General features: G+C 40.7%; 1 protein-coding gene across 1 annotated transcript in view; it reads left to right on the plus strand.

The window, feature by feature from the left end:
* Nucleotides 1-26,802, plus strand: part of LOC133258279 (phosphatidylinositol 3,4,5-trisphosphate 3-phosphatase TPTE2-like) — a 63,604-nt gene that overhangs the window by 31,177 nt on the left and 5,625 nt on the right. Inside the window, exons 17-23 of the mRNA XM_061434706.1 lie at nt 7,163-7,223; nt 8,161-8,242; nt 8,348-8,436; nt 14,628-14,689; nt 16,459-16,539; nt 17,571-17,676; nt 24,775-24,866. Of these exons, the coding sequence (XP_061290690.1) occupies nt 7,163-7,223; nt 8,161-8,242; nt 8,348-8,436; nt 14,628-14,689; nt 16,459-16,539; nt 17,571-17,676; nt 24,775-24,866 (573 nt within the window). The remainder of the gene's footprint in view (nt 1-7,162; nt 7,224-8,160; nt 8,243-8,347; nt 8,437-14,627; nt 14,690-16,458; nt 16,540-17,570; nt 17,677-24,774; nt 24,867-26,802) is intronic.

Consider the following 26,802-nt stretch of genomic DNA (forward strand, 5'->3'; position numbering starts at 1 on the left):
GAAAATACAGCATTTCCCCCTCAGAATAATGTGTGTAAATTATATATAATATATATTATATATACTGTATATAATAAATTAGATAATATACAGTTGTATATTTAATTATATACTGATATATTAAAATATTTATCTTAAAATAGTATCTATTTAAATAAAATATACATTATAGTATATGTTCAGTTCGGGTGCTCAGTCGTGTCCAACTCTTTGCAACCTCATGGACTGCAGCACGCCAGGCCTCCCTGTCCATCACCAACTCCCAGAGTTTACTCAAACTCATGTCCATTGAGTCAGTGAAGACATCCAAGCATCTCATCCTCTCTCATCCCCTTCTCCTCCCGCCTTCAGTCTTTCTCCAAATCAGGGTGTTTTCCAATGAGTGAATTCTTTGCATCAGGTGGCCAAAGTATTGGAGTTTCAGCTTCAGCATCAGTCCTTCCAATGAACACTCAGGACTGATCTCCTTTAGGATGGACTGGTTGGATCTCCTAAATGTATGTTAACATGATATATAAAATTAATATATTAAATATATATCATGTTATATAGTATATAATTATATATCATATATAAATGCATATCAGTTTTATGTAACATTAATATTCCATCTATAAATATTTACTACATATATAGTATACATTTCAACTCTTATAGAAACAGAAAAATATAACAGTTCCCCCTTTATTATAATATATGTATATTTACATATGATTTATTATGTATACTATATAATATAAAATTATAAAACAATAGTTTTTATATTATATGACATAATTATGTCATTCATATAATATACAAATATACATATATTCTGAATATATTATATGTAATACTATCAGTATATACAAATTTATAATTTATATATTATATAATAAACATGAAATTATTAATAAAATAATTATACATATTATTTCTTTGTAATGTTCTGTTATATATTATATATATCATATTTATTTTATATAATATGCATGATCGTACATATATATATAACATATAATATGTTACACGTAAATATGGGCTTCCCTGGTGGTTCAAATGGTAAAGAATCTGCCTGCAATGCAGGAGACCTGGGTTTGATCCCCAGTTCAGGAAGATTCCCTGGAGAGAAGGGCATGACAATCCATTCCAGTATTCTTGCCTGGAGAATTCCATGGACAGAGGAGTCTGGCAGGCTGTAGTCCATGATGTCCCAAAGAGTTGGACATGACTGAACAGCTAACGCTTATACTTTTCCACACATAATATACATATATTATTCTAAGGGAGAAAATTTTTTATTTTTGTGTTTCTATAAGAGATGAACATATATGTAATTTATATTTATAGATAAAAACTGTATATAACTACCATGAAGCACTTTAACTCAAATGGTAACTGTGACTATATGGTAACTATGACCGAAATATAAAAACTGCCAGAGCTGTCAGAAGAAGACTGGAAGCTTTTTTGGATACGTATTATCTGAACACAATACTCTCCAAAAGAATTAAGGACTGTAATTATTACTTTCCAGTTAAACACTTTAATTCTAAACTTAAAAAAATCTAAAAATGAGTCGCTGATTTAACCAGATCCTTTCCCACCTTCCAAAAAGTATTTAGTAAACAGGACCCAGTAAAGCTGATATTCATAGTTTTCTACATGAATAACTCTTTCAGAATTTATCCCATGAAGTACTTTATGACCTCCTTTTCTTGTAAAACTAAAACTCCATTTGTTTACATAAAAATTTCAAAGACTGTAAAACTAGAACTCAGTGTGAACTACTGCAAGACTCTAAAGAGTCTTGTTCCTTCGGTTCATCAGTGACTTCTGTGACTTTACAATCATTTCCTGTGGATGATTCTGAGAGAACCTCTCCAGTTCTGCTGGTTTTGGATCCTCCTAGTTCTTCTATTTCATGACAGTTGGAATCCTACTTGCAGGGCCTCTATTTTCACTATCTGCAGAATCTAAGTCTTTCTCATCCTGAGACAGAGGAGATTCTTCTATTTATTATTTTCCACAGAAGTCTCTTCATTTATAGTTAGTTCAGTTCAGTTGCTCAGTCGTGTCCAGCTCTTCGAGACCCCATGAATCGCAGCACGCCAGGCCTCCCTGTTCATCACCAACTCCTGGAGTTTACTCAAACTCATGTGCATCAAGTCGGTGATGCCATCCAGCCATCTCATCCTCTGTTGTCCCCTTCTCCTGCCCCCAATCCCTCCCAGCATCAGGGTCTTTTCTAATGAGTCAACTCTTCGCATGAGGTGGCCAAAGGATTGGAGTTTCAGCTTCAACATCAGTCCTTCCAATGAACACTCAGGACTGATCTCCTTCAGAATGGACTGGTTGGATCTTCTTGCAGTCCAAGGAACTCTGAAGAGTCTCCTGCAACACCACAGTTCAAAAGCATCAATTCTTCAGCGCTCAGCTTTCTTCACAGTCCAACTCTCACATCCATACATGACCACTGGAAAAACCATAGCCTTCACTAGACGGACCTTTGTTGGCAAAGTAATGTCTCTGCTTTTGAATATGCTATCTAGGTTGGTCATAACTTTCCTTCCAAGGAGTAAGTGTCTTTCAATTTCATGGCTGCAATCACCATCTGCAGTGATTTTGGAGCCCCCAAAAATAAAGTCTGACACTGTTTCCACTGTTTCTCCATCTGTTTCCCATGAAGTGATGGGACCGGATGCCATAATCTTAGTTTTCTGAATGTTGAGCTTTAAGCCAACTTTTTCACTCTCCTCTTTCACTTTCATCAAGAGGCTTTTTAGTTCCTCTTCACTTTCTGCCATAAGGGTTGTGTCATCTTCATATCTGAGGTTATTGATATTTCTCCTGGCAATCTTGATTCCAGCTTGTGCTTCTTCCAGCCCAGTGTTTCTCATGATGTACTCTGCATAGATGTTAAATAAGTAGGGTGACAATATACAGCCTTGACATACTCCTTTTCCTATTTGTAACCAGTGTCTTATTCCATATCCAGTTCTAACTGTTGCTTCCTGACCTGCATATAGGTTTCTCAAGAGGCAGGTCAGGTGGTCTGGTATTCCCATCTCTTTCAGAATTTTCCACAGTTTATTGTGATCCACACAGCCAAAGGCTTTGGCATAGTCAATAAAGCAGAAATAGATGTTTTTCTGGAACTCTCTTGCTTTTTCAATGATCCAGCAGATGTTGGCAACTTGATTTCTGGTTCCTCTGCCTTTTCTAAAACTAGCTTGAACATTTGAAAGTTCACTGTTCACGTATTGCTGAAGTCTGGCTTGGAGAATTTTGAGTATTACTAGCGTGTGAGATGAGTGCAATTATGTGGTAGTTTGAGCATTCTTTGGCATTGCCTTTCTTTGGGATTGGAATGAAAACTGACCTTTTCCAGTCCTCTTGGGTTTCTCTTACCTTGGACGTGGGTCATCTCTTCATGGCTGCTCCAGCAAAGCGCAGCTGCTGCTCCTTACCTTGGATGAGGGGTATCTCCTCACGGCCGCCCCTCCTGACCTTGAACGTGGAGTAGCTCCTCTCGGCCCTCCTGCGCCCGTGCAGCCGCCGCTCCTTGGACGTGGGGTTGCTCCTCTCGGGTGCCGCCCCTGACCTCAGGTGTGGGGTAGCTCCTCTTGGCCGCTGCCCCTGACGTCGGACATGAGGTAGCTCCTCTCGGCTGCTGCTGCGCGGTTACACCCCCGACCTTGGGCGAGGGGTAGCTCCTCTCGGCCACGCTTCTGCACGGTCCATCACAGCCGGTGAGCTTCTGCGGGGTCTGACGCTCATTTATAGTTAAGGGATCATCAGATTCTTTTTCTTGATTTTTTTTTTTTTTCCTGTTGTTAAAGACTCTCTTCCTCTTCATCCTCTTTGTCTTTATTCTTAGATGAAGCTGGTTCTTCTGTTTCTTCTGCCATAACATGTCCCTAGAAGTTGCTTGGCCATCTCTGACATCGTTTTCTTTGTCATACTTGAGTATTTTTTTAACCTCATGCCCCTCAGCTTCCAGACCATCTTCATTTGGAAGTTTATTTTCTATACGGCTTACTGAGGAATCCTTTGATCCAGATGTCAATCACTGTGATTTTTGTCTTCATCATGCTATAAGTTGGTCAAAACTTTTGCTGACTGTGCTCTCAGGCAAACCCTTACTACTTCCTCCCTCCCTCTGTTCCACTCCTATTCTTTCTCTTCTCTCTCTCTCTTTCTAATAAGTTTCAGGAGTACAACATTATAATTCAACATCTGTATACACTACAAAGTGATCACTGCCACAAGTCTAGTTGCTATCTATCGCCGTAACAGTTGACCCTCGTTACTTATTTCAGGCACACCCCAAACCCCTTCCCCTCTGGTAACCAGGTAATCTGTTCTCTGTATCTGTGCTTGGTTTCGTTCTCTTTTGTTTGTTCACTTTATTTTTTTAGATTTCACATATGAATGTAATCATACGCCGTTTGTCTTTCTCTGCCTGACAATTTCACTTAGCATAATGCTTGCGGGGCCCATCCATGTTGCTGCAAATGATGGACTTCATTTATGATTGAATAGGAGTGTGTGTGTGTGTGTGTGTGTACACATGTGCTTGTGTGTATCACATCTTTATTCATCCATTGATGGACATTTTTGTTGTTTCCATATCTTGGTTATTGTTAATAATGCTGCAGTGAATGGTGCATGTATCTTTTGGAATTAGTGTTTTTTGTGTTCTTTGGGTATATACCCATAAATAGAATAGCTGGGATCATATGGTAGTTCTAGTCTTAATTTTGGGGGGAATCTCTATGCTTTTTTCCATAGAAGTTACTTCAGTTTACAGTCCTACCAATAGTGTTGAAGGATTCCCTTTTCTCTACATCCTCTCAACATTTTTTTATTTCTTATTTTTGATAATAGCTATTCTAACAGGTGTTAGGTTATATCTTGATGTGCATTTTCCTATGGATTAGTGATGTTGAACATTTTTTCATGTGCTTGATGGTCATCTGTATATCTTCTTTGGAAAACTGTTCAGATCCTCTACCCATTTTTTATTGTTTTCTTTTTTTTTTTTCCTTTTTTTTTTTCACTTAACTGACTTTATTTATTTATTTTTTTTACAGTGTTGTATTGGTTTTGCCATACCTTGACATGAATCTGCCACGGATGTACATGTGTTCCTCATCCTGAACCCCCTCCCACCTCCCTCCCCATCCCATCCCTCTGGGTCATCCCAGTGCACCAGCCCCGAGCATCCTGTATCATGCATCGAACCTGGACTGGTGATTCATTTCACATATGATAATATACATGTTTCAATTCCATTCTCCCAAATCTTCCCACCCTCGCCCTCTCCCACAGAGTCCAAAAGACTGTTCTACACACCTGTGCCTCTTTTGCTGTCGCGCATACAGGGTTATTGTTACCATCTTTCTAAATTCCATATATATGCGTTAGTATACTGCATTGGTGTTTTTCTTTCTGGCTTACTTCACCCTGTATAATCAGCTCCAGTTTCATCCACCTCTTTAGAACTGATTCAAATGTATTCTTTTTAATGGCTGAGTAATACTCCATTCTGTATATGCACCACAGTTTTCTTATCCATTCATCTGCTGATGGACATCTAGGTTGCTTCCATGTCCTGGCTATTACAAACAGTGCTGCGATGAACATTGGGGGTACACATGTCTCTTTCAATTCTGGTTTCCTCGGTGTGTATGCCCAGCAGTGGGATTGCTGGGTCGTATGGCAGTTCTATTTCCAGTTTTTTAAGGAATCTCCACGCTGTTCTCCATAGTGGCTGTACTACTTTGCATTCCCACCAACAGTGTAAGAGGGTTCCCTTTTCTCCACACCCTCTCCAGCATGTATTGCTTATAGATTTTGTTTATTTTTAAATTGTATAGTTCTTAAATTTTGTATATTAACCCTTTACTGGGTATGTGAATTGCAGATGTCTTCACCCATTCAGTTAGGTTGCCTTTTTGTTTTGATAATAGTCTCTATCACCGCACAGGAGTTTTTTCGTTTGACGTAGCCCCATTTGTTTATATTGGCTCGTTTCCCTTGCCTTTGGGGTCAGATCCACAAAAACATTGCTAAGACCAATGTCAGTGAAGTTACCAGCCATGTGTTCTTCTAGGAATTTTATGTTTTCGCATCTTACATTCAAGTCTTTAATCCTTTTTGAGTTACTTTTTGTGTGTAATGTGAGATAATGGCTGCATGTGGCTGTCTAGTTTTCTCAGCACTGTATGTTAAAGAGACCATCCTCTCTGTATATTCTTTGCTCCTTTATCAAAAGTTAATCATCCATATGGGGCTTCCCAGGTGGTGCTAGTGGTAAAGAACCACCTGCCAATGCACGAGACTTAAGAGATGATGCCGGTTTGATCCCTGGTTCAGGAAGACCCCCTAGAGAAGATCCTCTACCCATTTTTAATTGGTTTTCTTTGTTTTTAAGTTGCATAGTTATCCATATATGTGTGGATTTATTTCTGGGCCCTCATCTGTTCCACTGATCTATTGTCTGTTTTTGTGCCAGTACCACACTGTTCTGATGACTACAACTTTGTATTAATAGTCTAAAATCGGGAAGCATGATAAAATCAGCGAGCAATAAAGCTCTAGCTTTGTTCTTCTTCCTGACGATTGGCTTTTTAGGATCTTTTGTGGTTCTGTACAAAGTTTAGGCGTACCTGGTGGCTTGGAGGTTAAAGCATCTGCCTGCAATGCAGGTTTGATCCCTGGGTCGGGAAGATCCTCTGGAGAAGGAAATGGCACCCCACTCTAGTACTCTTGCCTGGAGAATCCCATGGACAGAGGAGCCTGGTGGGCTACATACAGTCCACGGGTTTGCAAAGAGTCAGACACTACTGAGTGACTTCACTTACTTACAAAGTTTAGAACAAATTACAATTCCTTAAAGCTCATTAACCATCTAATTTCCTTATCTGGTAGCTTTAAACAATGTGTATTTATAATAAAGGCTAATGTGAGTATAAAAGTACAACTTTGTGGGCTATTTGAAAACTCACAAAGGGTTTAGGTATAACTTGGAATGCATTTTATTCATTGAATCTTCCCTGAAAGGTGCTAAGTGAGGGACAAGTGAATAAAAGGTAATAATCACTCTAGGTTAGTGGTAGGGAAGGGTTTATGTTGGTGCACCATGGGCATATATAAGATGTGTGTCCATCTTTTTTAGGAAGTTGTGCGGTTCCTGGATACCAAGCACCCAAACCACTATCAAGTTTACAATCTCTGCAGTATGTACATGACTCCATGTTTTGCTCCTATGATAGAAAATAGGTCACTGCGTGCAAGATTATTTAGTTTTTACATTTCATTTAATCATAAGTATTTGGTGGTAGGAAGTGAATTTAAAAAATCTCCATCTTATGCTGGCCCTATTTGGTAGGAAAAGAAAGCTCAACAGCACAACGTACCCTGTGAGGGAGGCAGGAGACTGGAGGCAGGGACATTTTAGAAAGAGTCAGCTCTTGTGGTTTAGGAAAGTTTTTCTGTTTTTCCTGCCAGCTTGTGTTTGGAAGACAATTCAACAAATGCATGCTCTAACCCACTAGGGATGAGATATGAGGAGACCAGGGCCCTGCATGGGAAAAAATAAATCCAAATTCTTGTAGAAAACAGATTATATCCCAGTTTCGCCTCTTCCTATATAGTAAATGGATATTTTTCAGGAGGCAAATGTTTATTCTGGTGGCCACATTTGCTTCTGCTCTGTGTAACCCTATGATAAAGTAATGAGTAGCCTGCTAGAAAATTACAAGTAAGAAGGACCTATATAGAACATGGAACTCTGCTCAACATTATACAGCAGCCTGGATAGAGGGGAGTTTGGGGGAGAATGGATACATGTGTATGTATGGCTGGGTCCCTTCCCTATTCACCTGAAACTATCAGAGGATTGTTAATTGGCTATACCACAATACAAAATAAAAAGGTGCTTTTAAAAAGAAAATTAAAAGTAAAGCAAACCAAATAATTTGGGCTTATGTTACTCAAGATGGAGAAAGCACTACTATACTTATGTTTCTGAGACCCTTTTGGAGCAGCAGGAGCCAGTCAGAAAGTTCTTTTTAAAAGTAGATAAGGAGTCTCTAAAAAGTATAACTTATTCACACCTTGCTCATTGCTATGGTAATTACAGTTAGTGATATGACTATGCATCATTTATTTCAGGTGAAAGAGCTTATGATCCTAAGTACTTCCATCATAGGGTCCATCGATACTTGATTGATGATCACAACGTCCCCTCTCTGAGGTATGTTTGACGCCAAATTGACTAACAGAAGAGGGTCAAATACATAGGGCTTGGTTTTCTTTGGAAGTATTTTAATTGAACCCAAAATATTTCATTTGAAATCAGTGAGATGCTGGCGTTCTCCATGGAAGTGAAAGAGTGGATGGCTCAAGACAAGGACAATATCATAGTGGTTCACTGTAAGGGAGGCAAAGGTAAAAACGTTCTTTTTATTTCTCTTTTTCTAAAGAAATTTGAAAATTTTAATAAGGGACATCAACAAGATATGTCCTGCTATGAACCAGTAATAATCACTGTTGACATTTTAAAAAACTAGCTTCAAGACTAAAGGAAGAATGTATAATTATGGCTGATTTGGGTTGTTGCACTACAGAAACCAGTACAACACTGTAAAGCAATTTTCCTCCAATTAAAAAATACAGTAGATTAAAAAATAAAAAGACTGCAGGAAGAGAAGGAAAGAGGAAGGAGAGGAAAGAAGGGAAGAGAGAGGAACGAAGTCAACTTACACAAATTCATCCAAAGACTTAAAAAAAGAGTAAGTGCAACTTAATTTTAGTTTATGAAGCCAAAGTTTGAAAACTAAAAGCTGTTCTTACCCATGACATGGATAGAAAAATTCTTAAGAAAATATTAAGAAACCAGCAATTTATTAAAAAATACTACAGCACAACAAAATTGTGTCTATTCCAGGAATTCAAGGTTAGTTTACTATCAATCCATGTAATCAACCAGATTAATAAAGCTAAAAAATCATATTATTTTAAAGATACAGAAAAAGTTTCTGATAAAATTCAACATTCATTCGTTATAAAAACTCTTAACAAATTAAAGGAGTGTCTTAATGTGATAAAAACCACATACCCGCTAAAGTAATTGGTGAGCTATTGAAAGCTTTTCCTTTGAGAGTAGGAGAACAAGGGTGCCTATGATCATCACTACTAATTCAACGCCACATCAAAGGTTCTAGCCAGTGCTAAGGAAAGAAAGGATTGAAAAGGAAAAAATATAGTTCCTTATTTTCATACAATATAATCTTGTGCAATAAAATGTGAAAGAATTTACAGATAAGTTAACAGAATTAATGAAAGATTTTAGTGAAGCTTCATCACACAAGTTTTTGTATGTGTTCATTATTATTTAGTTCAGAATATTTTCTAATTTCCATTGTGTTTGTTTCTTAGCCTCATGGGTTATATAGAAATATACTATATTTTCAAACATGAGGATTTTGTAATTGTCTTCTAGTTACTGATTTCTGGTTGTATGTCATTGTGGTCAGAGAACATATGTATTCTTTTTCTTTGAAATTTGTTTCAGTTCAGTTCAGTTGCTCAGTCGCGTCTGACTCTTTGCGACCCCATGAACGGCAGCATGCCAGGCCTCCCTGTCCATTACCAACTCCCAGAGTCCACCCAAACCTATGTCCATTGAGTCGGTGATGCCTGTGTCAGTCATCCGGTGTCGTCCCCTTCTCCTCTGCCCTCAATCTTTCCCAGCATCAGGGTCTTTTCCAATGAGTCAACTCTTCGCATCAGGTGGCCAAAGTATTGGAGTTTCAGCTTCAACATCAGTCCTTCCAATGAACACTCAGGACTGATCTCCTTTAGGATGGACTGGTTGGATCTCCTTGCAGTCCAAGGAGTTCAACAGTCCAACCTCAGTTCAAAAGCATCAATTCTTTGGTGTTCAGCTTTCTTTATAGTCCAACTCTCACATCCATACATGACCACTGGAAAAACCATAGCCTTGACTAGACGGACCTTTGTTGACAAAGTGATGTCTCTGCTTTTTAATATGCTGTCTAGGTTGGTCATAACTTTCCTTCCAAGGAGTAAGCATCTTTAATTTCATGGCTGCAATCACCATCTGCAGTGATTTGGAGCCCAGAAAAATAAAGTCTGACACTGTTTCCACTGTTTCCCCATCTATTTCCCATGAAGTGATGGGACCGGATGCCATGATCTTAGTTTTCTGAATGTTGAGATTTTTTTTTTTTTTAATTTTTTATTCCTTTATTTCTCATGTGTTCCCCATCCTGAACCCTCCTCCCTCCTCCCTCCCCATACCATCCCTCTGGGTCGTCCCAGTGCACCAGCCCCAAGGATCCAGCATCGTGCATTGAACCTGGACTGGCATCTCGTTTCATACATGACATTTCACATGTTTCAATGCCATTCTCCCAAATCTTCCCACCCTCTCCCTCTCCCACAGAGTCCATAAGCCTGTTCTATACATCAGTGTCTCTTTTGCTGTCTCATATACAGGGTTGTCGTTACCATCTTTCTAAATTCCATATATATGCGTTAGTATACTGTATTGGTGTTTTTCCTTCTGGCTTACTTCACTCTGTATAATAGGCTCCAGTTTCATCCACCTCATTAGAACTGATTCAAATGTATTCTTTTTAATGGCTGAGTAATACTCCATTGTGTATATGTACCACAGCTTTCTCATCCATTCATCTGCTGATGGACATCTAGGTTGCTTCCATGTCCTGGCTATTATAAACAGTGTGCGATGAACATTGGGGTATACGTGTCTCTTTCCCTTCTGGTTTCCTCAGTGTGTATGCCCAGCAGTGGGATTGCTGGATCATAAGGCAGTTCTATTTCCAGTTTTTTAAGGAATCTCCACACTGTTCTCCATAGTGGCTGTACTAGTTTGCATTCCCACCAACAGTGTAAGAGGGTTCCCTTTTCTCCACAGCAATTTATAGATTCAATGCAATCTAATGCAATTTATAGCAATCCAAAGCAATTTATAGATTCAATGCAATCCCTATCAAGCTACCAACAATATTCTTCACAGAGCTAGAACAAATAATTTCACAATTTGTATGGAAATACAAGAAACCTCGAATAGCCAAAGCGATCTTGAGAAAGAAAAATGGAACTGGAGGAATCAACCTACCTGACTTCAGGCTCTACTACAAAGCCACAGTTATCAAGACAGTATGGTACTGGCACAAAGACAGAAATATAGATCAATGGAACAAAATAGAAAGCCCAGAGATAAATCCACGCACATATGGACACCTTATCTTTGACAAAGGAGGCAAGAATATACAATGGATTAAAGACAATCTCTTTAACAAGTGGTGCTGGGAAATCTGGTCAACCACTTGTAAAAGAATGAAACTAGAACACTTTCTAACACCATATACAAAAATAAACTCAAAATGGATTAAAGATCTCAACGTAAGACCAGAAACTATAAAACTCCTAGAGGAGAACATAGGCAAAACACTCTCTGACATACATCACAGCAGGATCCTCTATGACCCACCTCCCAGAATATTGGAAATAAAAGCAAAAATAAACAAATGGGACCTAATTAAACTTAAAAGCTTCTGCACATCAAAGGAAACTATTAGCAAGGTGAAAAGACAGCCTTCAGAATGGGAGAAAATAATAGCAAATGAAGCAACCGACAAACAACTAATCTCAAAAATATACAAGCAACTCCTACAGCTCAACTCCAGAAAAATAAATGACCCAATCAAAAAATGGGCCAAAGATCTAAATAGACATTTCTCCAAAGAAGACATACAGATGGCTAACAAACACATGAAAAGATGCTCAACATCACTCATTATCAGAGAAATGCAAATCAAAACCACTATGAGATACCATTTCACACCAGTCAGAATGGCTGCGATCCAAAAGTCTACAAATAATAAATGCTGGAGAGGGTGTGAATGTTGAGCTTTAAGCCAACTTTTTCACTCTCTTCTTTCACTTTCATCAAGAGGCTCTTTAGTTCCTCTTCACTTTCTGCCGTAAGGGTGGTGTCATCTTCATATCTGAGGTTTTTGATATTTCTCCTGGCAATCTTGATTCCAGCTTGTGCTTCCTCCAGCCCAGCATTTCTCATGATGTACTCTGCATATAACTTAAATAAGCAGGGTGACAATATATAGCCTTGACGTACTCCTTTTCCTATTTGGAACCAGTGTCTTATTCCATATCCAGTTCTAACTGTTGCTTCCTGACCTGCATACAGATTTCTCAATAGGCAGGTCAGGTGGTGTGGTATTCCCATCTCTTTCAGAATTTTCTACAGTTTATTGTGATCCACACGGTCAAAGGCTTTGGCATAGTCAATAAAACAAATAGATGTTTTTCTGGAACTCTCTTGCTTTTTCGATGATCCAGCGGATGTTGGCAATTTGATCTCTGGTTCCTCTGCCTTTTCTAAAACCTGCTTTATGGCCCAGAATTTGGTCAATTTTATCAAATGTTTTCTCTGCACTTGAAAAATAAGTGTATTATGCACTGTTCAGGGTTCTATATGTACCCATTAGGTTGTCTGTTCATTGTTTTATTCACATATTCTATACTGATATTTTGATTGAATTTTTTGCTTCTTTCCACCCCCACCATTTGCTTGGAAGTCATTTTATATTCCTTTTTATATTCCTTAGTAATTACTCTAAAGATTTCAACCTACATCCTTTATTTAGCCATGAGTTTGTTGGGGGTTTTTGTTTGTTTGTTCTTTTAGTATTGACCTTGTATCTTCCTGAACTCTTGTCATCAGTTTTAGGAGTTAGCCTGTAGAGTTACCTGGATTTTTCTAGTCTTCAAGTAGTTTGTTCCCTTTTTTTAAATCCATATACAGTTTGTTTTTTTTTCTTACAACACTGGCTAAGCCATGTAGTTCAGTGTTAAAGAGAAACAGCCAATAGTGGACATTTTGTTTAGTTCCTGGCTTTAGAAGGAATGTTATCATCATTTCATCATTAATATGATAAACCTGGTACATATTTTGGTAGATTCTTTTCATCATACTTAAAACTTTTGTCCAATAGCAAAAGCTTAGTGAGTGAATATACACCTGTGTTTTAAGTTAAAATACTGAAAACAAATGTAAACCATTTTAATGATTCCTTGCATACCTGAGTTGACTGGATAAGAGGGCGGCTACTCTGTCTATGGCAGCGTGTGTGTGCTTATCCACAGCCACCGGGACATGGATCTACAAAAGTTGTTTTGTTTTTTTTTTTCAAATGGGAATATATAAGGGCTGTGGAGACTCATAGATGTCCAACAAATGTGCAGTGTTAACCTAGAGACAGCCAGGTTGTTAATGGTCAGTAGCCTTCTTTGGAAGTTATTGGCTTAGAGTAGTGTTTTTCAAACTATGGATTGAAAAATAAATTTAAACATTCATTTTTTTGAAGGACAGAATAGAAAATAAAGTCTATCTCAAAGTAAAAGGTTAAGTTTGGAATTACATAAAACAAGTTCAGCGTACGCTAGCTAAGACAAAGTCATAGGTCATTGTAGAAATAATAGAAGCAATGTACTTTTTAACTCACACTTTGTGTGCCTGGACAAAAATATAAATTAGGAAAAAAGCATGAGACTTTGAGCTTGAAATGACATGAAATCAAGTTTTCTTTAAAACGCTACGGGGGTGAGAGCATATATGTGGAATCTAGAAATGGTATAGATGAAGTTATTTGCAAAGCAAAAATAGAGGCACGGACCTAGAGAATAAATGTGTGGATACAAGGTGGGTAAGGGTGGGTAGAATTGGGAGGAATTGGGAGATTGGGATTGACATATACACAGTATTGATACTATGTGTAAAATAGACAACTGATGGGAACCTACTACATAGCACAAGCAACTCTCTCTAATGCTCTGTGATGACCTAAATGGGACGGAAATCCAAAGGGGGGGATATATGTGTACATTTCGCTGATTCACTTTGCTGGGCAGTAGAAGCTAACACTACATTGTAAAGCAACTATATGCCAATAAAAATTAATTAATAATAAAGTAAGATGCTACAGGAAGGGCATAGAAAGAAGGAGGGGGAGAAGGATGAGGGAAGAAAAGAAACAAGTAAAACAATCAATAGTTATGGAATCTGGGGCATGGGTGTATGCAGGCTTATTACGCTGTTCTTCCTATTTTAATGTATACTTTACAACACAATAACTAGATAAATAAATAGAAGGAATGGGTATTGCAAATGCTAGGTGGTGGTTTGTGTTCTGTCCATCTTTTTTTTTTAAATAGCTTCTTTTATTTATATTAGTAGAGAAACAGGGTGTATAATTAGCTCTTAATCGGTGAGCATCACTTTAGCTTTAGAGTCCTAGAGCAGAGCCTGTTACTGCAGTCCCCAGGGGTCGTGATTCAAGAACAGCATACACGTACACATGTGTGCACACAGTTAACACAGAACTCTAGGCAGACCTTCAGAACAAGCAGTGTACCGGCTTTGGCTATCTCTGAATTGAAATATTTTGAACCTGTACTTTTGGCATGAAAGAAAATCAATCCACAATGAGCTCTTTAAATACTTTGCAGAGTAGTTTTATATCAAGTGCCCTCAGGAACAACGGTTCATGGACTAACTTCTTTTCTAGGAAGAACTGGAACTATGGTCTGTGCCTACCTTCTTGCCAGTGAGATATTTGCCACTGCGGAGGTATGAAAGATGCTCCTATAAACTCTGTCGTAGGCTTATTGAGTTTGCTAGCTTTAATAGCTCATGGGTAGGATGTTAGGATGATTCCTTAAGTCATGGGTGTGTGTGTTGTTCAGTCGCTATGTTGTATATGACTCTTTGCAACCCCATGAACTGCATCACGCCAGTCTTCACTGTCCCTCACTATCTCCCGGAGTTTGCTCAAACTCATGTCCATTGAGTCATTGTTCATTGTATTTCATGGAATTATTGGAGAGGTGGTTTTAGAACACCTGGCTTGGATACTTTCTTGTTTAATTGGCACTGGTTGGTAACTGACCTCAGTGCCTCTTCCTCTGGCCTGGGATGAGGGTAAAGTTGCTGAGATGCTCACCCTGGGCACAAAATTTAAGGGAATGCCAAAAATCTCAGTAATTAGGATCAATAATCTTCTAATGCAATATTTTTCAAAAAATCAAAATTAATGCACCCACATTCATCATGAGTACAATGTTAATATTTTGATTAAAGACAGGACACAGTAGAAGAAGGGTTAATGTGAAGTGAGTAAGGTTGAGTTATGCAAGTACAAAAAACCTCAGCAATCCAGAAACTTGACTTGCCACCCCCAGACCCAGCCCTGCTCTGATAGAATCCCACCAACTCCTGGCTTTCTGCTTTCCTCATGAAAATAAGAAGATGGGTTAGGGAAATTTTCTAAAGGACCTTGAACATCCTTGGTAGTGCTCAGTAGGTAAAAGTCATCATTTTCCAATCCAGAACAAAAGCTCCCCTGGACATTACTATCTTTGCACAATCAATAGCTGTGGGGTCTGTGCCCTCTGGGAATTTCTGAGAAGATAGGATGGGCTGCTGCTGTGTCTTAAAGCAGGGTTCTCATTCTCTTTTCTGCCGTGATCTTACGGAGAAGGGCATGCTCCCAGCATCTCTGGGCCTCTTTTAGTCTGCTGCGCAGAAAAGAGAAGCTGAGGGTTATGCGCTGGGTTCAGGGCTCTGATTCCACCCTCCTCTTTGCTTCTAATTTGAGATGCACAGGTTAGGATGATGGATGCTTTAGGACAGTGTTTTCCACACTGTGGGTCAGAGTTTATCAGTGAGTTGTGAAATCAACTCATTGGGTTGTGACTTGCAACCAAATCTACCTATAAGATGGGATAGATTAGAAAAGGTGAGTATTGTTTTGTGAAGCTTTTGTTTCAGTCGTGTGTTCATGAGAGAGAGTGTGTGTGCATCTCCCAGGCTTATGGATGTGGATTGTAGCTTTGAAAGTGAAAAGTCTGAGGACTTTCCTTAAGATGCCGCACTTCCAACACAGACAGCACAGGTTCAATCCCTGGTCAGGGAACTAAGATCCCACATGGTGCACAGCCGAAAAAAGAAAAAAGAGTTTGAAAGCCATTGGTCTGAAGCCCTGGATAGAGCCAGAGGCCAGTGTTCAGGCCTGTGCTGTCTTTGACTCACCAGTTACATACATCTCCACGCAGGTCACTTGATTTTCTTTTGGTCCTAGTCTTTTCGTTGTAAAAGAGTAAGAAAGGAAGAAGGACCAGATTATCTCTGAAGTTTTCCAGCTCTAAAATTCCCTGTCTTTATGAATCTTTGAATGAGAGTAGGCCTTGATGTGTCTTTCTTAGTTCTGTTATTTTGGGTGGCCTCTGCTGGGAGACTGCTGACCTTAGGAAATCACATGTCCTTAGAAACTTTCTAATGCCTTCTACAGAAAAGGAAAGCGCAGATGACCCATGACTGGACTGTCCCCTCTTTTATAGGACAGCCTGTATTATTTTGGAGAACGGCGAACAGATAAATCCACTAGCAGTAAATTTCAGGGAATAGAGACTCCTTCTCAGGTAAGTGTTCTTTCTTTAAAAGGGGTCACTCTGGGTAATTAGATTAAGACTGGCACCTATTTCCTGGTTTGGTTTTCTTTTTTTTTTAAATAATTTTTGGCTGTGCTAGGTCGTTGCTACGTGCAGACTTTCTCTAGCTGCATTGCATGGGCTTCTTACTGTGATGGTTTATTTTATTGCAAAGCACAGGCTCTAGGCCCTTGGGGTTCAGTAGTTGTGGCTCTCAGGCGTGTGTGTGGCGGTAGTTCTCAGACACCATCCCCTCCTGGCCCTGCTTTGTGCGTCATTCCATGCATTACACACATTTCATCTGTCCCTGACTAAAGAGCTTGACTGGCCCTTTCCAAAGAAGAGCATGGTGGTTAATTTTACTAATATTTCCCAATGAGTGGGGAAGAGCCTGTGAACTTTTCAGTCCAGCTGACTCCATACAGAACTTTTCAACTTCTAGAAGAAAAGTTCAAGCAGAGCCCTTGTGAGCAACTTGCCATAGGAGGAGTACTAGGCTAAGAGAATCCACAGGGCTTTGCTGCAAAAATGAGATTGGGGAAATGGACAGTGGGGAACTGCTTGCTGACTGGGACTAGAGAAGAATGCGTATGTGCTGCTGGTCTGGGGGGGTCTCCCCCTGAGTCTTTACATCTTCCCTTCTCTTATCCGAAGAGCTACTCCTTCTCCCTGCAAAGCACAAACCTTCCTTTAACTCAGCCACCACAAAGCTCCTACCCTCTACCGGTCTCTTACATTTGCGGTTAATTGCATCTTGCTGTGATGCTGTCATAGCTATTTTGTTGGTTCTGGTTAGTTGCTCTTGGTCCCAGCTGCCTCTCAGGACACTGGGCCCCTTTCTTGTTCCTTCCCCATTGCTTTTAGCTCAGTATTTTCCCCCCTAAGGTCGGTGAGACAACAGTGCCTTATCTAATGGACCACAGTCAATGTTTCCTTCATCCATTACTTTCCTTAAAAAAATCGGGGATACTGACTTTAGAATTTTCACCTGCATTGAAATTGAGACCTCTGTTGTTTTGCAGAATAGATTCGTTGGATATTTTGCAATGGTGAAAAATATCTACAATTTGACTCTTCCTCCAATAAAAAAACTCACGATCAAAAAATTCGTGATTTATTCAATTCATGGTAAGTGCTCTATGTATAATTGGAGAAATGGGCAGGAGGGCCAGTGTTCTTATTATTTGGGAGGGTTTTCTCACCGTTATATACACAGGCAGTCCCAACTGATAGCTGTTAGTGGAGCCTCAGGTACAGGTTCCTCCCCCTGGAATTGCCCGTTAGCCCTTTACTGTTACGGCCACCTTGTCGCTATCGTTCAGTTGCTGAGTCATGTCTGACTCTTTTGTGGCCCCATGGACTGTAGCCTGCCAGGCTCCTCTGTCCGTGGGATTTCCCAGGCAAGAATACTGGAGTGGGTTGCCATTTCCTTCTCCAGGGGATCTTCCTAACCCAGGGATCAAACTCATGTCTTCTGCATTGGCAGGAAGGTTCTTTACCCTTGAGCCACCTGGGAAGCCCTGTGGCCACATTACCACCACTCAAATGTCCTCTCCTTTCCTTTCCCAGCTTGAGGGGCTCCATCCACCCCCTTCCCTTTCTCCTATTCTCATTGCGGCTCTGGGCTCAGCCTAGGGTGTCCTTTTCAGAGTAGGACCTCTGAGATTAAAGGGAGTATGGGCCCATGAGGCTGGAGACCACTTCTTTCTCATACCTCATCTCTGGCTCAGGGTTTGTCTTGGCAGAGACATCCCTGGATCGTTCTCTCCTTTTCTGTTCAGAGATCCTTTTTTTTTTTTTCTCATCACCTGGTTTTCTTTGATTTTCTGCTTACCATCAAAAGTTCTCCCTTTACCCACCCTCCTCTCCTATAGCCCTCTCTCCCCAGAAACTCCATCAGGATGTCTTAAATACCTGAACAGCAGATGCATTTTGTTGCCACAATTCTTTTTTCACAAATAACTCCCAAGAACTACTTTGGGTCAGGCCCCCAGCTTGTGTTTCTCTGGAGCCCATGAGTGGTAAACAAAGGAGAGGAATGTACATGAATGGAGAGCTGACGGCAGTGTTGGAAAGTTTCCTGCGGGGACAGCACTTGGGTCTTCCTTCCCTGAACCTACGGGAACACAGAAAAGGGTTGGGACACACCTGGTCTCTGGGGGCCTGTCTCTCAGTACCCTAGCTCTTACCAGTTCTCACTGGGAGTAAAAATCCTTTTAAAAATGTAAGGAGAAAGACATGGACCTGCCATCGCCCTGGGAGACTGGTCAGATCATTCATCTCTGGGACTTGAAGGAGGGCGAGAGGAATAGAGGTCAAGCCCCGTGTTTTATTTCTCTCTCACCTGCCTGGCTTCCCTGCACTGCTCAGTCTCAGGGAGGCAGGAGACAGGGACCCCTCAGTGGAAGGGATGGGGCTCCCCCACTGCCAGAGGTGTGACAGGAGGGGACGTTTCTGGCTCTGATCCCTGAAAGCATCACCAGCTTGAGCACCCAGTGGTGCTAGACTCTTCCGGGTGGTGTGGGGCTAGGGTGCTAGTCTCCACTCAGACAGCCCAGTGTTTTTAGTCCTCTGAGGAGTCACACAAAATCCTCTCTGTTGTTGCTGTTCAGTCTCTGTGTCATGTCCAAGTCTTTGCAACCTCATAGACTGCAGCACGTTGGGCTCCCCTGTCCTTCACTATCTCCCAGAGTTCACTCAAATTCATGCCCATTGAGTTGATGATGCTATCCAACCATCTCATCCTCTGCCACACTCTTCTCCTTTTGCCTGCAATTTCCCCCAGTATCAGGGCTTCCTTGGACGCTCAGATGGTAAAGTATCTGCCTGCAGTGCAAGAGACCCAGGTTTGATCCCTGGGTTGGGAAGATCCTCTGGAAGAGGAAATGGCAATCCACTTCAGTATTCTTGCGTGGAAAACCCCATGGACAGAGGAGCCTGATGGGCTACAGTCCATGGGGTCACAAAGAGTTGGACATGACCGAGTGACTAACACTTCACTAAAATACTCTCTAGACATTTTTTTAATGCTTAATCCAATTCTTCAGAAATAAGAGACTCCTTCAAAATATATGTAAAAATTGTATAGTTAAAAAAATTACAATTATTTAAATAGAAAAAGCTTTTTCTCAGATTATTTATATATTCCTCCCTCCCTACCCACACACCCCTGCGTCACCACCACCACCTCCTAATGGTGGTGAGGAGCTGTGAGGGCCAACCACAAGCAGGTCACGTGGGTTTCTGGCTTCTGGAAACAAACTTCAACCCAGCAGCAGGGGTTCTGTGGGCAATTTTGGTCTAGATTTCCAAACAAGCACTGCACAGGCAGACCTTGGAAACCCAGCCTGTTCCAGCACAAGCCTGCCTCTGTGTATAAAGGAGTAACTGTTTGTGAGGAGGCTCTGTGGGCTACAGAGTTCTTTACAGGTCCATTCTGACCATCTCATGTGTGTGTGATGAATGAGGGACAGGGTTGGAGTGGAGTCTCACTCGGAATGCCAGCTGCCCTCAGACCTCCCTGGGGTAAAGCCAGGCTTGCGGGCAGGAGGGGACAGGGGTGGCTCACTCCCCATCGTTCCCTGCAGAAAGAGCCACACTGCTGTCCTCTGCAGTGTGAGAGGCAACCCAGGGGCTGGTGGAGCAATTGCTTTCTCTCGGAATTTTAAACTCAGCCGTAAAACCAAGTTGGCGGCGTGAGAGCCTGGTTTGTACCTGCATGTCTCGTCTCCCTCAGGGCCCTCTTGGTTCATAATGAGAATCCGGGAAGACCTCATTTTATTGTGCTTTCCTTTATCACACTTCACAGATGGTGCCTTTTTTTTTTTTTTTTTTTTTTACAAATTAAAGGTTTGTGACAATTCTGCATTGTCAGATGCTGGTTACCATTTTTTAGCAATTTGGCAATCAAGTCTTTTTTTAATGAATGTAGTTTTTTTTAGACATAAATAGACTACAGTACAGTGTAAATATACATTTTTATATACACTGGGAAACAAAAAAAAATTCACGTGACTTGCTTTATTGCAATATTCACTTTGTTGTAGTGGTCTGGAAACAAACCCACAGTATCCCTGAGGTTTGCCTGTAACAGTATCTATACACACCTCTGTGAGTATGAAGCTATTCCAAAGAGGCAAATAGGTGTTAGTCTGATGGAGTTTTGATGCATTGCTCGAACATGAACCAGAGAAGAGGAATCATTTCTCAAAATGCTAAGCTTGAAAATGGTTTTAATAAGTTCTAGCATTTCATAGATTGTCTCAGTCTGATATCATATCCTAAGACTGTGGACGGCTCTTAATATTTTGAGTTTTACTTAACCTCTGTGGAGATACTGTTAAAACTGTCAAGTGTAGATCTGGAACTAATGCAGATATATAAGCACTGCAGGGCAAAAACTGGTAGAGAGATTTATGGGTTTAGTTTCCTCATCTAGGGCTTCCCAGGTGGCTCAGTGGTAAAGAATCTGCATGCCATACAGAGACCTGGGTTCGATCCCTGGGTTGGGAAGATTCCCTGAAGAAGGGAAAAGCTACCCACTCCAGTGTTCTGGCCCGGAGAATTCCATGGCCTATATGGTCCATGGGGTCACAAAGAGTTGGGCAAGACTAAGCGACTTTCACTTTACTTCTCAGGCTAACATAAAGTAGTGGATTTTAAAAGTCTACTTTGAGACCCCTCACAGAGGCTTCCAGACAGAAGCTTGTGCCCTTTACAGCTGTTCTTATAGTGTGGGACTTGGTTGGCAGTGCTGACTTAAGGCATGCCTGGCATGCTAAAATTCTTGCTGTGCCCACGTAAATAAGCAGGCCAGACCCGGGGACACCAGCCCTCATTTGGAATAAGAATTCTTTCCTTTGAGGGAGATCAAGATGGCAGAGTAGGAGGGTGCTGAGTTTACCTGCCCCCACTCCCCGCCAAGAACACGTCAAAAATACAACTCCTTGTGGAGCAACCGGGGTAGATAAGCTCTTCTACAGCCAAGTCTGTAAAGAAAACAATTCTGGAGTCTGGCAGGAAGGGAGGAGAAGCAATCTGATTGAGACCTGCACCCTTGGTGGGAGACCCAGAAGAGGAGGGGGCTGGTGTCATGGGCTTGGGGATTCTCCTGGAGGAGTGAGGGATTTGAGCTGCACCCCAGGTCATGGTCTGACACCAGGAAAATGGGTCCCCTTGGCTGGTTGGGATTTTTTTTTTAATATTTTATTTTTATTAGTGGTTTTATTGATTTGCAATTTACCATTCTATGCAAAATTCAATACTAACTTAATTATCTTTAGTCATTACCTGGGAATCAGATTTTTAAAAAACTACTAAATCCTATTAAAGCAACGCTAATGACATTCTGTCAGCTTCAAATTGACTGACTCACCACATCATTCCACACAGTCATCCTGCATCTGTTTGTGGAATGGTATAGCTTGAAAATAACAGATCACTGTGGTCTCTGGAATTGAAAATGTTAGTACAGAGGTAACTCACATACCAGAACACAGATGATGCTGGAACGCTTAGATGCGTCTGATTCTCTATTAGCTAAGTGTCAGTCACACTTTTGTATCCCCTTAGTAGGCCTGAAAGCCAGAGGGGCTGAGGGGAGGCTGTGAATGAAACACTGAGACCCCTGCTCTTAAAGAGCAAAGTGGTGGCTAATACACCATCCCAACCGAGGCAGCAGCCTGAAAACTCTGACCAGGGAGAAGGCAACCTTGGCCAGTACTCTGTTGCTACCCACATTTAGGAGGAGCAAAGCTACTCCAGGGCAGTGACTGACATTGCTGGTGAGAGGGAAACCAGCCCAGAAGTGAGGCACCAACCTCTCTAGCCCAACCCAGCCTCTCACCAGGGAAAAAAGGTGAAACCAGCGTAGAATTGTGGCCCCCAGCCGTGGGGCACTAGTGGTAAAGAACTCCTCCAGTGCAGGAGACATGAGAGACATGGGTTTGATCCCTGGGTTGGGAAGATCCCCTGGAGAAGGGAAACAACCCATTCCCGTGTTCTGGCCTGGAGAATCCCATGGACAGAGGAGCCTGATGGACTACAGTCCATGGAGTCGCAAGGAGTTGGACACGACTGAAGAGACTTAGCATGCATGCACCCTTGAGCCCCTGATGTGTCCCAAACCAAGGCGAAGACTGCCATCTCACTCATTCACACACACACAGGGTCGCGCCTGGCTCTGGCTGTAGCCTCTCCATCTCCAGCCCCACCTCCCACCAAGGTGGTGACTCCCAGAGCATCTCAGGGGGAGATGGGACCCACACTTGCTTCGGGTCCAGCTGTCCCACCAAAGCCACTGGGCACACCTAGACTGGGTAGGGATGCTTCCACACAAGGACATGCCTTCAAGACCAGGATAGGTAACTGATTCACCTGATTTCATAGAGACAGAGCAAGTTAAACACAATGAGGAGGTAGAGGAGTATCAAATGAAAGAACAAGGAAAAAAATCCTGTAAAAACTCTAAAGAATAATCTTCCTTTGAGATTATGATCATAACAGAGAGAGAGTGGGGAGATTGTCAGGAAAAAGTGACAGAGGGTATCTTCTCCAGGGTTGTGTCTTCTCAAGGTTGTCTTCACCGCTCATGGTCTTTAAGCTATTTTACAACTCTAAGTCATAGAAAACTGATAATAATGCAAATTATTTTGGGAATAGAAATGCAAATTAGTTGTGTCTAGTAGAATGAAATTGCTTATTGACCTGTTTTGATTCTATTTGTAAATTAATTTCATCATTCCTTATCTGCCCGCGAATGCAGTACATTGAACCAACTACAACATTTGACTGTTTTCTTTTTTTAATAAGTTAAATAAGATTTTTGATGTGTTAAAAAAGTACAAGTACAGGACAGTGCTATGGTATGCAACAATTTCTGTAAAACAGTATATATATATATTTATGTTTGTATGCATGATGCTTAGTTGCTCGGTCATGTCCAGCTCATTGTGATACTTTGGACTGTAGCCCACCAGGCTCCTCTGCGGGATTTTTCAGGCAAGAATCCTTGAGTAGGTTGCCCTTTTCCTCCTCTCAGGGATCTTGCCAACACAGGGATCAAATCCACATCTCCTGTGTCTCCTGCATTGGATTCTTTAATGTGCTGAGCCATTGGGGAAGCCCTGTCTGTACGTATATACACGCAGAAAACATATAAAACTTGAAGAAAATATATTTGATTATACATAAAAATAGAAACTAATAGTTATCTATTGGAGCCGGCAAACTAAACAGGTGGGTGATAGGTGAAATGGAGACTCTTCATCTTCTTTATATTTTATTTTTAAATCATGTGATATACTTAAAGTATTTTTAAACTTTTTAATGTGTGGGAATTCAAGCTCATAAAACAATGCCCTTGTCGCTTGATAAATGTCTTAACGTTTAGCTCTGCATTTCCTGAATTCTAGTTAATATTAGTTGAAACAAATTCTGCAACTGGATATGACAGAGAGAACTGAGGCAAAGCCATGACTCCTAATGACAAATGAATATTTCAGTGTTAGTGAGAACAACATTAAATGAACATGAAACAATATGAGAAAATAATCAAGAATGATCGATAAATGACTGTTAGAATATTTGTTTTAGTTCTGTACCTTTGGTTCTGTGCTTCTTTAAGTGAAATATGCAGGATTGAAACAAAAGCAAGAAAAGTTAATTGGAGGCTTGAGAAACCAACTCTTTGAGGAAATACTAAAATAAGTGGGTCAATTAAATTGGAAAAAAAAACAAGAGCGGGGCAAAAAGCCATTTGTCTCTAAATATATAGTGAACACAGCAGGAATGTTTGGATACAGCTATCCTGTGTTTTATATAAACTGGACTTAAATTAAGGCAAGAGGAATTTTAATTTATTATTAAGAAACATCATGATTGGAAGTCTGAAGAAAGCTACACATTGGTAAGAAAGGTTTCAAGTTCCATTCCCTAATTTTTTTTTTTTTTGCTAGATAGGTGAGCAGTAAGATTCTAAGTCTTAGAAGCTGAACTGTGTCCTTTTTGTTTTTCGGGTTTTTTTCCCTCCAGCCTTATAAACTCTGCCTTAGGGGCAGAATTGGATTGAAGCTTTGTCTTTCAAAGACAAAATCCAGGCCAGATCCAAATGATCCAATATTAACGCATTGTTAGCTGGGTTCATTTTTTCTCTTTCTAATCCATATTGTTGATTTTTAGACATTCTGATCTTTGCTCTAACCGGTCTAAATTTTTAATTTCATTCAGGTGTTGGAAAAGGCAATGGACATGATCTAAAAGTACAAATAATAATGCAACGAAAGACTGTCTTTTTCTGTTCTGCTTCCAAAAACTGTAGGGTAAGAGAAAGCATGTGAACTGAAAAGTCTGGTGTTTGTTTTAAATCTCAAGTCAGCACATTGACCTCCCCAAACCATTTATCACCACAGGAAAAGGCCATGTTGCTTTCTGGTTACCATCCAACTTGGTGTCCCTGGGTTTGGATGTGAGTCAGGAGTTAAACTGATTGTTCAAAATTGTTTTCAGGGTGTTTTCCAGAATACTTTTGGTTCTGAGTGGTGCTTTGCCCTTCACTTTTCCATAGATGCTAAGCATGTTCCCAGAAACCTATCAGAGTTTTAAATTCATGCCTCTGGTCACTTTTAGCCATGTCCTGTTCTTCTTGGTCATTGTATGACATGGCACTGATTCTGAAATTTCAATGCCCATGAAAATCACCTGTTTCCATATCTTGGCAATTGTAAATAATGCTGCTGTGAACATTGGGGTGCATGTATCTTTTTTAATTAATGGGGTTTTTTTTTTCCCAAGAAGTAGATTGCTGGGTCATAGTTTTATATTTTTGGTTTTTTGAGAAACCTCCATACTGTTTGCACAGTGGCTGCATCAATTTACTTTTCCACCAACAGTGTTTGAAGTTTCACTTTTCTCCACGTCCTCACCAACATTTGTTATTTGTCATTTTGATGACAGCCATTCTGATGGGCTTGAGATGACAGCTCGTTGTGGTTTTAGTTTGTATTTATCTGGTAGTTAACAATGTTGAACATCTTTTCATGTGCCTGTTGGTCATCTGGATGTCCACTGGAAAAATGTCTATTCAGGTCTTCTGCCCACTTTTTAATTAGGTTGCTTGTTTTGGTTTTTTGTTTTTGTTTAATGTTGCAGGAGCTGCTTATATATTTTGGATATTAACCCTTTATCAGTCAAATCATTTGCAAATATTTCCTCCATTTTGGCTGTCTCCATATTCTCGGTAGTGTGCTTTGCTGTGCAAGAGCATGTATGTTCGGAGAGGGCAATGGCACCCCACTCCAGTGCTCTTGCCTGAAAAATCCCACGGATGGAGGAGCCTGGTAGGCTGCAGTCCATGGGGTCTCGAAGAGTCGGACACGACTGAGCGACTTCACTTTCACTTTTCACTTTCATGCATTGGAGAAGGAAATGGCAACCCACTACAGTGTTCTTGCCTGGAGAATCCCAGGGACAGAGGAGCCTGGTGGGCTGCCATCTATGGGGTTGCACAGAGTTGGACACAACTGAAGTGACTTAGCAGCAGCATGTATGTTTAATTAGGTCCCATTCATTTCTTTTTGCTTGTTTCCTTTAAGAGATAGATCCAAGGAATCCAAAGAATTATTGCCGCAATTTACATCAAAGAGTGTTCAACCTGTGTTTTCCTCTAGGAGTTTTATAGTATCAGGTCTTACATTTAGATTTTAATCCATTTTGAGTTTATTTTTGTACAGAGTGTTAGAAAATGTTCTTTTACACATAGCTGTTCTACTGCCTTTGTTTTAAAGTCTATTTTGTCTGATATAAGTATTGCTACTTCCAGTGATTGTATTTAGCTCTGATTGGCTCTTTTTAATATCCCTTTGTTGAAGTTCTTACTGCGTTCATTCTTATTCCAAGTCTGAGTTTCATTACGGGCATGACTTTGAATACTTTATCAGGTTGACTCTTTATGTCCATTTTGTTGGTTCTTTTTCTGAGGTCTTGTCTTTTTCTCTCATTTGGGACATTCCCATCTCCTCATTTTCCCTGACTCTGAGTTTGTTTCTATGTGTTAGGTGGATCACCGACATCTGGTTTTGAAGAAATGGCCTTAGGTAGAAGGTTTCCTATGGGACCCAGAAGAGCAATCCCGGCTCGTCACCAGAGCCAGGGATGTTTTTAGTGGGCTGCACGTGCCCACCTGTTGTGTGGCGCCACTGTTGCTGCAGACACACGAGTGGATGGCGCTGGCCCCGAGGCTGGCTGCCTATGAGGGCT

Source organism: Bos javanicus, chromosome 12, assembly GCF_032452875.1.
Source record: "Bos javanicus breed banteng chromosome 12, ARS-OSU_banteng_1.0, whole genome shotgun sequence".
In the NCBI taxonomy this organism is placed as follows: domain Eukaryota; kingdom Metazoa; phylum Chordata; class Mammalia; order Artiodactyla; family Bovidae; genus Bos; species Bos javanicus.